The sequence below is a fragment of the Cygnus olor genome, unplaced genomic scaffold (genome assembly GCF_009769625.2).
Source record: "Cygnus olor isolate bCygOlo1 unplaced genomic scaffold, bCygOlo1.pri.v2 S100, whole genome shotgun sequence".
Lineage (NCBI taxonomy): Eukaryota > Metazoa > Chordata > Aves > Anseriformes > Anatidae > Cygnus > Cygnus olor.
The window spans coordinates 46,557-59,043 of NW_024429082.1; the positions used below are offsets into that span (position 1 = coordinate 46,557).

Sequence of the window (12,487 nt, forward strand, 5' to 3'; positions counted from 1 at the left end):
GGTCCACATCAGGCTGAGGTGTCGAGTAGCCAGTGCCTGCGAGAACTGCTGCAATCAAGCACAGAAGAGAAATGTTCCCCTTGCGTGGTGTGATCTACCTCTTCCTTAGTGACCTGCAGCGACTGGAGGGGGCTCAGGCAATGATGTGGGACCCAGACACGAGCCAGGATTTCCAAAGCCGCAAAGGGGCCTGCTGAGCTGTAGGCTCCCTCTTGGCCTCTTCCCAAATCCTCTCTCGAGGCTGTGCGCAACAGCCCGCAGGGACCACGCCGCCAAAGATGTGGCCCCTCAGGTGTTTCTTACGGGAAGATCTCTGCTGGCCACAAAGGAAGACCCCACTGCAGGGGGAGCGTGCAGACCCCAGGAAAAATGATCACCCATGTTTGTCATGGAGAAGCCCCCTGGCCAGTGAGCAGCTGAACCCTTGCTGAGCTAGCTCAACAAACCGTTAACAAATAGCAAGGAAATGAACACTGACAACTTACCACCTGTGGGACCCATACTGGCAGGCTCAGGAGCAGGATTCCATGGAGGCACTTGACCAGTACTGCCTGTGGGCACAAGTGGGATCAGACACAGGTAAGGGGAGCTTCCATTGCGTCTTGGGGCCTGCCTCTTCCTCAGTGAGCGGGAGGCACTGGCTGGGGGTCAGGTAATGACATGGCCCAAATAGGAAGAAAAGCCTGGGTTCTTCCCTCTCTATGGAGAGGGGCAGGGGTGGCATCTCTCCAAGTGAAGAAATATTCAGGGCTCATTTGTGCAAGCCCCCTCAAGGCACAAACCCACTTGGAAGACCCTGAATAAAGTATTACAGCCCATTAGCCATCTTCCTTCAAGGAAGCACACTCGCAACGTACCTCGGGGATCCTCCTGAGGCTCCAAACGAGGATCCAGCTGAGAAGCTGGATATGGAGAACCAGCATCGTCATCTAAAATCAAGCAGAGACGAGAGAAGTTCCCATGGCATGCTGTGCTCTCCCTCTTCCCCAGCACCCTGCAGTGACTGAGGGGGCTGAGGCAATGTCATGGGACAAAGATGCAGGTGGAAATTTCCCCAGAGGGGCCAGCGGCCTCAGCCCCACAGGGGCTCAGCCCCAGGCTTCTCGGCCCCAGCCCCAGGCTTCTCGGCCCCAGCGCCACTCCCGGCCCCCCCGGCAGGAAACAACCCCGCAGCAGCCACGGCCCCACCGTGCCACCCTGCAGGGCTTCTGCCTCCTGCCTGCCCCCTGCCTGCGGTGCCCGCCCGGCCCTGCTGCTATCCCGTCCCCGTCCCCTCCGTCAATATGCGTGCCGCGCAGCACCATGTCGCCCAGGGGTTGGTGTTGGCCCTGGCCCTGCCCACCCACCTGCTCCCGGTGGTTGCCATGGCGCAGCCTGGGCACCCCGGGCACACAGGACCACCAGGAGGGGGAAGAGGAGGCAGGCAGGGGCCGTGGCTCCCCACACTCGCACCATGCTTCCACCACCACCGCTGCAGCTGCAGCTAGTGCTGCTGTCAGGACTGGTGCGGAGCAGTGCCTGTGGCCCGGCCCAGCGTCACAATGGGGTGTCGGGACCTCACAGCCCAGCACTGCATCACCAAGGGGTGTTGTGACCTTGCAGCCCTCATGGTGTCACGGAGCAGCGTTGGGACCTCATGGCCCTCGCAGCGTCACGGAGAGGTGCTGTGACCTCACTGCTTGGCACAGTGTCACAGCAGAGTTCCGAAGAAATTCTGCATTTCAGCTTACACTTCTTGCTACACTGAGTTTTCAAGTAAAACTCTTGTTTTACCAGATTTCCAATGGTGATTTATCCGGCTACAGAATCTGTCTTTGAGACTAGGGAACGTTGCCTAATGATTTCCTGAATTGCCAAGGTGATGGCATTCATGCTCTGCGGGTGGCAAGTCGCAGGCTGGGAGCCAGTTGAAGGAGTTGACACGGTGTCTGTGGGCTTTGAAGGGCACTTGCCTTTGCAAAGGGAGATGCTGTGAGAAGCGTGGCTGATCTTTGCTCTTTTTGTTGAACCTCTTCTTTCTTCTTCCCCGCCTCTGAATGCAGCCATTACTTCCAAGGGGCTGACCAGTCTTTGAGGTGCACAATCACCGTCCCAGTTCCAGCACAGCTGTCCCACTACACGCACTGCTGTCCCAGTACAAGCATCAGCATCCCAGTACCAGTGGAGATGCCCCACCAAATCTGTACTAGTACCAGCAGCATGGCCCCAGTAAGAGCATCACCGCCCGAGTACCAACATCACTGTCCCACTTCCAGTACCACCTCCAGCACCCTGATTGCCCCCAGCTCCAGTATTGGTATCCCCACAAGGTCCCAGCACCACTACCGGCATCTCTGTCCAGGACTGGTAGCAGCATCCCCAACTTGGTGCCAGCACGCCCAGCCCCAGCATCCCCACCCCAGGCTGCTATTGGCAACTCCAGTACCAGCAGCCCCAGCCCCAGCATCCCGCAACCCACCACGAGCACCCCAGACAGGCACCTCCTGGGGACCCCTACAGACAGCCGCCCCATTGGCTCCCCATCACAGCTCCATGGTACCAGTGGCGGTACCACAGGGCCCGCTTCCACCACAGATGGGAGCAGCATTTGCACCCCTACAAAAGAGAGGAGGTGGAAAACAAACAAAGGAAACTCTACTAACCTGAAAGTACCCCAAACTACCCACACCCCTGTCTCCAGGGCCTGCTTGTTGCCCCCATGCCTGGAGCGATGCTGATGCCATACCAGCCCGCTCACATCCCCACCGTCCTCCACCTGCTACCTAAGGCCAATGCCTGGTCTGGGGTGCCGGGCTCACAGTTCGTGTGGTGCTGCTCCCACCTGCGGTGCTGCCCCTACCCGCTGCTCCTCCGTGTCCCCCCATCTGTGTCTGGGGTCAGCCCATGGTGATGGGGACACCGGTGCCCCACAGCCATTGGAGCTGAGGCCCGGGGGACATGCCGCACAGGGAGCCCCTGCACCCCACAGGCTCCTGCCTGCTGCAGGCCCCCATCCACCCCGGCCCCCCACCACCCCTTCTCCTGGATCCTCCGCTCCCGGGGCAGCTGCTCCCTGCTCCCTGGAACCTGACCAGGAGCAGGGGGCAGCCGCCACTCCCCTCAGAGGACAACGTGGCGCTCCCCAAAGATGAGGGGACCCAAATCCCACCACCACCCCCCCCAGACCACTCTGGCTCCACCAACCTGTGCTGAGGCGGCACCCGATGGTGAGTCTGCGGCAGTGGCACAGCCACTGGTGGAAGTTTTACTGGCAGTTTTCTTCCTATCACCAAAGATTTTCAGCTCGACGTCTTTGTGGCCACTGTAGCCAAGATGGCTGCCATTCGCCACTTCACCCAGGAGACATTCTCGGTTTACAAGCAACAATCTAGAAGGGCACCTTTCCTAGTCAGCTCCCTTAGTACCTGGATCAAGAAGTTATCATCAAGGTGCTTTAGGAATTTCCTGGACCTGTTTGTGTCTGCTCCTTGTCATTCCCTGCTACCATCTGGCAACCCAAAGTCACCCACACACTTAGGGACAAGGCAGCTGACCTGGAGACATTGCCTAATTCCTTATTGAACCATCCATCCGTGCAGTCACCCGGGATGGGAGGCCGATCTCCAACTCCCACAACAACATCCGCATTATTGGTTTGTCCCTTAATCCTCACTCAGAGGCTCTCAACCGTGTCATTGCGCCAGCCCCCTGCCTCACCTGCCCTGCCTATCCCTCCTGATGAGCCTAGAACCGTCCCTCGCAGCACTCCAGTCACAGCCCTCTGCCCAACCAGTCGTGCTTATGCCAATGACAACGTAATTCTGGGGCTGAGCCAAAGCTTGCCAGTACGTCTGGCTGAAGGCTCACCTTTTCAGATGCACGGTATTTACAATAAAGGGTTCTCATTCATGCATCCCGTCAAAATAAATAAATAAATAAATAAATAAATAAATAAAAAAGAAATGGGGGAAGAGAAAGAGAGAAAAAAGGATTTTACATGATCTTGGTATCAATCGTACTTTTGCTGCCCTTCGGCACTGTTAGGGGTTCCTCAGGCTCTCTCACAAGAGCAGGGCTGTCCCCCACTTCTGCTCTCTAATGACTTCAGTGCTGCAAAACCAAACCAGAACAGAGGTGTTGCTGAACTAACAAAAGCAGAAGATTGATCAATACCTAAAGGGGTGAGCTTTGTGAAACCTCTCTGGCCCTGGCTCTTTCCTGCAGTTCCCCACCATGACGGAGATGGGCCAGAGCCCCCTCGACCTGCACGAGGGCTTGGGAATGAGACAACAGGAGCGTCCAGTTTCTCCTGTCCACTCATTTCTCCCTTACTCAGGGAATGCTTAAGAAAGAGGCGGAAGGGCTCTCAAAACCAGGAGCCCTCTGTGTTCAGCATTGCCATCATCTTCGTACTTTGGGCGCTAGCACACGGAAAAAGAAGGAAAGAAATTACAAAGCTCTCTCAGCTGAGTCACAGGAAGAGCTGCTCTCACCAAGAGCGCTGCAGACTGAGGCCACAACATCAGCCAGAAAATGCTGAGCAAATGCAGCTTTCTCACAAGCCTCCTCTCTCCTCAGCGCCTGTGTCTGCTGGCTTTCACAAAGTGCCTGTCAAGACATTGCTGCACGGAAAACATGCAGGCTGTTTCTCTGCTTCTTCTGTGACCTGGATTTGGAAGAACCACCACCATGGGACACTTCTCAAACAAGAGCAACGACTGGGGGCATCCGTATTGGCAGCCACCCTCGCAGGGAAGAACCTATTCCTAACGCCCAGCCTGAACCTGCCCTGTCCCAGCTCCATGCTGTTCCCTCGGGTCCCCAGAGAGAAGAGATCGGCGCCTGCCCCTCCACTCCCCTCCTCAGGAAGCTGAGGGCCGCCATGAGGCCTCCCCTCAGTCGCCTCTTCTCTCGGCTGAACAAACCAAGAGACTTCAGCTGCTCCTCACACCTCTTGCCCACCAGACCTTTCACCATCTTCAGCAACCTCCTCTGGACACTCTCCAATAATTTTATGCCCTTCAGGACATAAAACCTGTACTTTCCGCTTCAGTCCTTGAAGAGTTAATGAGCTTCCCTCGAAGTACAACGAAGCGTTTAAGACCAGTCAGAAGATTTCTTCCAAACTCTTTTAGCATTTTCCCTTTCTAGGATTTACATTTCTAGTCTTAACAGCTGATCTTCCTTCTTGCCAAATTATAACTATAACCTTTTAAAGGATTTACTTCTGCTCTTTTATATGATAGAATTTGTTTGGACAGTTTGACACTTGCTGAACTATCATGGAATCACTTAGGTTGGAGAAGATCTCTGAGATTGAAGATTTGAATGGATTTGATTGAAGATTTGAAGGATGTACCCCTTGAAAGGTATGACTGGGAACTTTTTACTGATGGTAGTAGTTTTGTGGAGAATGGAGCACGATACGCAGGCTATGCAGTAACAACCCTGAAGACAGTAATCGAAGCAAAACCTTTACCACCTGGAACATCAGCACAGCGAGCGGAACAGATAGCCCTAACGCGAGCACTGGAACTGAGTAAAGGAAAGATGGTAAATATTTGGACAGGTTCAAAGTATGCCTTTGGAGTCGTCCACGTTCATGGAGCATTATGGAAAGAGAGAGGGTTGTTGTCCTCACAAGGGGCCAATATAAGATATCACGAGGAGGTGTTAAGTTTGATAAATGTGGTACAAAAACCAAAACAAGTGGCTATCATGCACTGCAAAGCCCATCAAGGAGGAACCTCGAAGATATCAGAAGGGAATCGGTTGGCAGATGGAGCAGCTCGACAAATTGCTCGGAAGGTGTGGAATGTGATGGCTTTGGTACCACTCAAGACAGGCCCCACTCGTCTTAATCTTCCCAAGGAACCAAGATATTCGCCAGAGGATGAGAAATTAGCAAATCTCCTAAAGGCCCGAAAGAACTCTGATGGATGGTATGTAACCGCTACGGGCCAGGTAGTAATACCCTCCTTGGTGATGCGAGAAATACTTCAGACAAGACATAATGAGTGTCACTGGGGTGCAGAGGCAATGGTAACATTTTTAAAACGTAGCATTATCTCTACACATATGTTAACAATGGCAAAGTGAGTAACGTCAAAGCGTGAGATTTGTTTGAAAAATAATCCAGTAGCAAGAAAACATGCTGAAATGGGAAGAGTGAGAGTAGGGATAGAACCAGGAGATTACTGGCAAGTTGATTTTGTAGAGTTAGCTAGGACTAGGGGATACAGGTATTTGTTAGTAGGGGTTGACACCTTTTCCGGATGGCCAGAAGCCCTTCCCTGTCGCACCAATCAAGCTAAAGAGACAGTAAAATGGTTATTGCGGGAAATCATTCCGAGGTTTGGGGTACCGTTAGGAATATCCTCGGATAGGGGACCGCGCTTTGTTGCATCTGTGGTTAAAGACGTAAGCCGGCCTTTAGGAATTTCTTGGCATTTACATACTGCATGGAGACCCCAATCTAGTGGACAGGTAGAAAGGATGAACCAAACACTAAAGGGACAGATCAGTAAAATCTGCCAGGAAGCCAAAATACAATGGCCACAAGCTTTGCCTATAGCCTTATTGAGAATAAGGATCAAGCCAAGGAGTGGAATGTCAGTAAGCCCGTACGAGATTATGTATGGGAAGCCTTATGAATCCCCAGAACCAAATCCTAATATGCACATAACAGGGAACCAGGATGTTTATAATTACGTATTGTCTCTTGGCAAAACTTTAGCTCAACTTCAAAGTGTTTTGGTGTGGAACCGACCGTTGTCACTGGAAAACCCTGTCCACGATATTCAGCCAGGCGACCGAGTGTACATTAAAAACTGGAATGAAGAACCCCTGAAAGAACGGTGGGCCGGACCTTATCAGGTATTATTGACTACTTTTACAGCTGTAAAGGTAGAAGGGGTGGATGCTTGGATTCATTACAGTCGGGTGAAAAAGGTTCCTGAACTTCGGTCGGTGCGAGCTATCGGAGATACAAAACTACAGATGAGGCGCGTATAACCATACAACGTCGGGGTTCTTAACAACGGTAACGACAACAGTAATTGTTTTGTGTAAATACCTTGTAATTGGGTTCCTAGAAATACCAGAAAAACATAAGAAAGAGGAAATATTGAAAGGAGAAAATGTTACTTTGGAATGTGGAATGCATGACGATAAACCAATGACAATTAGCTCTCTACAGGTGGTCTGGGAGAAAATAAATGACTCCGGACAGAGCCAGGAAATATACATAAACACAACCGGGGACAATACAGGATTGAAGGCTGGGTGGAAGGGGAAGGCGTACGTAAGTAATACCCCAGAACTGGGCCTGCAACTGAGAGGAGCTACCACCCTAACCCTGTTTAGTGTTATCAATGTCAACGAAGGAAACTACCGGTGCATAGTAACACGTGAAAATAGCACAGATTATGGGATAAGAGAAATATTGCTATATCCAAAATTGGATAAAGGAATATTGGTAGCCCACCAAAAAGGATCTAGAAGAAAAAGGGAGGACCAGGTACCACGGACACAAGTGGTACAGATCCCACACGGGCAATCATCAGAGAATTTACTGGTAGGATTGATTAAAGATTTTGCCATAATGAAAGGAACTGATAGAATTAAAATTCAGTTGGGCATTAGAATCTCTGTTTGCACAGGTAGCTACTTATCGAAATAGAGAAATGATTTATAAACTTACAGGACAAGTAAGGCTTTAGAGATTTTAATGTCCAACTACAAGCTACAACTAAAATGGTGCTACAAAATCGATTGGCATTAGATACACTGTTATTAAAGGAACACGGAGTATGCGGATTTCTAAAAGATCGTATTGATCATTGCTGCATCCACATTCCAGATGTGACTATTGATGTAGAACATGACATAGAACAACTGGCTCAAGTGGAACAAGATGCAGAACAGGAAGAGAAAGATATGACAACAAGCTGGTTGGATAAAATGTTTAGCGGATGGAATATTAGTAATTGGGTCGAATCCTTACTGGAGACGGTAATTATATTGGCGATTGTAGGGGTACTAATTTGTTTAACATTTATAATGCTGAAAAGTCTGATTCTAAGGAAGACAACCCGGAACTGGACAGTGATGCAGACCATTGCTCGGCATATGGAACCACATCCGCAATACCCTCCACCGGCATATAACAACTTCGGATTACAGAGAAAGAATCTGAGGAACACAGGAGGCAAAATGGAATGAAAACCGAATAGACAGGATCTGTTCCAGATCAAGTGAACCCAACCAGAAGAGCGAATGTAACACAGAGCAGAAGTGGTGGACTTATGAAATGTTGTGACAATCCTAAACTTTGTAATTTTCTTGATTCCTAATTTTTGTAATTTTTCTTGATTGACATTTTTCTTGATTGACATCTAGATAACGGGGGCCCCTCGGACCCCGGGAACTGGATCAAACCAACCTTACGGTTTGGACTGAGACCAAGGGCTCAGAGAGCATGCGCAAGAAGAAAAGGTAGAAAGTTCAACTCTGATGAAGACATCTTACTTCATCCCGACGACCACCCGGACGACCACCAGAGAGTGATACGCAGGCGCAGAAGGACTGATAAGATAATTAGCATACGAAGCGGGGCTAGGCGGAGCTAGGAAATGAATATGCATAGATGTGTTGTAAAACTTAATGCATATGTAATATTTTAGGAGATACAAGAGAACTGAGTGAACAAATCGGACGAAGTTCGATTTGGGCAGGCATGCCCCTAACTTCCGGCGCCTAATAAAAGCACCTTCATATAATCACTTTGTGGATTATGCGTCTTCGTGAATGCTAACAAGATGATCAGGTCCAACTGTTAACCGTGCACCCGTTAACAGTTAAGTGAGAGCCTTCTCTCCTTCGGCTTCTGGCCCCAGCCAAATCTGAGGGAGGAAGAAGCTGAGGCCTGTACATGGCAAAGGACAGAAGGTGAGGTTTGGGTGTCCCCGAGAAGACAGAGCTCCAACTCTGTCCCCTCCAATCCTGGGCCCATCCACGGGGAGACAACTCATCCTCACCCCCAGAGGGGACTCCGGAGCTCGACCCGAGCTTTCTGCTCCTCAAAGGAGCCACAGGGGAGCAGAGGGCCACCCTCAAGTGAGATTTTGCAAATGAGGATCTCTTACCTCTGGTGGTGGCAGCACCTCGGGTCTCCCCTCTGGTTCCAGTTGCTTGTGGCAGCGTGTGGCAATCCCAGCCCTGACTCCAAAGAGTTGGGAATTTTTTCTTGTACCCCTTGAGGAGAGCTGAGCCGTGGGAGTGTTGGCATGGAGCACCCTGGCCAAAATCGGCCATCCGTGCAGTGTCAGGACCCGAGGAGGGCTGGCTGTGGGGAGCCTGGCCTCGGCCCAGGATCAGGAAGGGCCCGGGCTTGTGTGTGGCTGTGGCACAGCCAGTTTGAACAGGGGCTTCTCAGGTGAGCGCTGTGCAGGGTCGCTGCCGCACTCACAGCCCTTCTGTCTGCTCCTGCTGTGCTGCTCCCCAACTCCCTTCCCCTGCGTTCCCTGCATGGTGGGCACAGTCTGGCTGACCCCCAGCACCGAGGACCCTCAGGGTTACTTCTCGATCACTTACAAAGTCCTGCTGTGGGTTCCTGGGTATTGCTGTACATAAGACCCGGACTGCTGTGCTGTATTATGCAATATTTATTTAAGCTGCAGCCCGGGGGTCAGTAATTGCCCCAGGCTGCACCCTGGGGGGGCCTGCCCCAGCCCTTGGAGGAGGGTGGGGGGGGCCGTGGGGGCGGCGTCTGTGCCCACGAGGACTGGGGGGTGCTGGGCCGGTCGTGCGCCTTCCATTGATCTGGTGCCGGGCGTGGGGGCCGTGGAGGCCGGGCTGGTGGCAGGCGGGCCGGTCTTCCAGGCACTGATGGTGGCCGCTGGCGTCGGGCCCGGCTCTCAGGCATACCACGGTGGTCAGGCTGCCTGTACGGGCTCACGGAGCGGCTGCGGGTGTCAGTCTGGGCTGCCTGGGCTGCGGCGAGGCGCCTGCGGAGACAGGAACTTGCTGAGGCTGTGCTGTGGCTGCGGTGCCAGGCGGGTGCGAGGCAGCGGGGTGCAGGCACCCGGCTGTGCGTCAGCTGTGGGCACACAGTGCTCTGTGCAGAAAACGGGGTGCCCTCGGCTGGGACTCCGCTCCCCTCCACATCCTGCCCCAGCTCGTCTCCTCCCCAGCGCCTCGCCAGCCATCCTGACCTGCCTGCTCTGCACGTGCTGTCCCAGCAAGAAGACCTGGCCCCCGCAGAGACAGGGGTCCAAAGCCGGGCTCAGCACGGCCGGGTCACCACAGCCACCGACTGCCCTTCCCCAGAGCACCTGGCAAGGATCAGCACTCAGCTCCCTGCCCGGCCCTGGCCCTGGCCCTGGCCCAACAAGGTGACAGCCTCGGCTCACTGTTCGGTGAGGTGCTGCCCATCCGCTCTTTGGGATGTGCAATTAAACACACAAGCCCTGTCTGTGCTGAAGATGCACGCTGGCAGCGCTCAGGTGCGGCTGTGACACACTGAGTGCCTCTCTCCAAGGCAATGCCCGCAGCTGGCAGGGCTCATCCCCATGCTCCCAGTAGCTGGCACACCTCTGCTGAGGCGGACACCTGCAATTCAGGGCATCCCAGAACAGGATGCCTTGTGCTGGGGGGCAACTGGCACTGCTGTGCTTCTCTCTCTGATGGCACTCTCTCTCAGCTCCTGCATTTCTCTTCCTGACCTTGCTTTGCCTACGGCTGTCCCTGGCTCTGCTCTTGCTGCGGAAGGGCCAAGCTTGGCTAAGACCAGCAACAGAAAAATGGGCTCCCGAACAGAATGCCCAGGAATTAGAGGCCACCTAAAACACTGGACAGCAGAAATTTCAGAAGAGTCTGGTCAAAAACTAACTGCTCACTTCACAATACGCTAATGACAACTGCTTCCTGGCTAGCAGCAGCCATATAATAATGTTGACAAAGATACGGTTAAGAATTTGGGAGGGGGAGAGGAGGAGAGGGAGCGGGGGAACAACAACTCACTGATTTTTCTGCCTCCAACGCCGGATAAGCACGCAGCACGCAACTGTCACAAGCAGGAGGGGAACCAAGAATGCCGCAGCGCCTTCTATGCAGTAACTTTGGAAATTTTGGGGTTTTGCAGTGTTTGCATTGTTCTCCCCATCCACGCCTGGAAGAACAATTGTGGACATTGCTGTGTCCTGTGCGCTACTGGTAATCTCACAGGAGGTCTGACATTGCCAGGAAGTGTTCTTTTTCATTTGGATAACATCTTTGAGCAAGTGAAAATCCTCAGGCCGCAATGCTTCCCGAGGTTCAGCAGAAGCTGGGGAATCTGCCAAAGTCACTGCAACTCAATGCACTCTGGAGCCTCCCTTTTGCCTCTCAGCTTTGTTTACCCTCCATCCTTTGTTTTCCCTGCCATAATGCTGAGAGCCCAGTGTCTCAGGTTTGCTCCCCCAGCTCTTTGGAGTTCTAAAAGTTCTTAGGTGCTTGCCCACCTTCGCTGCTTGAGGCACACTCGGAGCCTTAGGGACAAAACTGAACAAAATTTGGGAGCCCAGGAGAGCCAGGGAGGCAGTGCCCCATCTGCACTGGGTCAGGGCATCACTCTGGGTCTCAGCTCACAGGAGGGGTCCCGTTTCCCATCGTCTGCTCAGTGGGCTTCTCATGGCCTCGTTCCCCCAAGAGCAAGGTTCCAAAATCCCTGGGAACTGGGTGGTGACCCCTCTGTAACCACAGCCACAGAGCTTTGTGAGCGTCTCTCCGCTGCACTGCTGTCACATGCTGTCACAGCCCGGGGAAGACAGCCATCCTCAGGGAGCCACTCCTGCCTTCCTCTGCAACACTTGCTGCCTACTCCCTTGCTCTTGGGTTTGGCTGCTGACATGAGGTGCAAGAGCGGGTACCAGGGCAAGAACCTGCACACGCATGCTGGTTCTGGTTGGTGACAGCGGATGACCAAGAAACAGCCTTTACCTGGTGTTGCCTGTGTTGCCTCTGTTCTTTTGCCAGGGAGCGGCAGCGTGCGACCGCTTCCTTGCCAAAGCACCTCCTTCGGCACAGTCTCTCTAACCATCCCTTTAGGAAGAAAGCAGGACAGTGTGACTATAAGGAACTGCTCCTCCTTTCGAGGATGGTATCTTTGGAAGGTAGTGCTTCTCAAAAGATATCCCTAAAGTTTAGAAGCTAAGGCCTGGACTTTTGGGGGAGGTACTCACTACTGCAAACAGCATGTGATTCACAAAGAAAAATCTAAGTGTTTGACTCCTGGCAGTCTACCAGCACAGACAGCAAAATCTGGCCTGCTGCGAGACCAGGAGATTGCAGGAGATCTTCTTGTTCTCATCACGCATAGTGCATTTTTGGCACACTGCAAGATGACGCTCAATTCCTGCCTTCAAAGAGGACATAAAAAAGCTGCATCCAGTTCAGAGGCAGGAACAGCCCTTCTGAGAAGCATGTCCATCCCATCATGCTGACTCCATCCCAAGACATTTGGCCAAGT

The 12,487-nt window shown here is 52.7% G+C and overlaps 1 protein-coding gene across 37 annotated transcripts in view; it reads right to left on the reverse strand.

Annotated features, from left to right (window-relative positions):
• Nucleotides 1-12,487, reverse strand: part of LOC121063051 (flocculation protein FLO11-like) — a 114,271-nt gene that overhangs the window by 25,432 nt on the left and 76,352 nt on the right. For 34 of the 37 annotated variants that reach the window (XR_005815804.1, XR_005815806.1, XR_005815805.1 and 31 more), the window contains one exon: nucleotides 11,959-12,060. The exons of 2 other annotated variants lie outside the window; for them this stretch is intronic. Coding sequence is in view for 32 of the 35 variants with exons in the window: in XM_040543381.1 (XP_040399315.1) it covers nucleotides 11,959-12,060 (102 nt within the window). In the remaining 3 variants the exon portion in view is untranslated. Of the gene's footprint in view, nucleotides 1-9,629; nucleotides 9,987-11,001; nucleotides 11,150-11,958; nucleotides 12,061-12,487 lie in introns of those variants that run through there. One more of the 37 variants, XM_040543379.1, reaches the window with a different exon arrangement.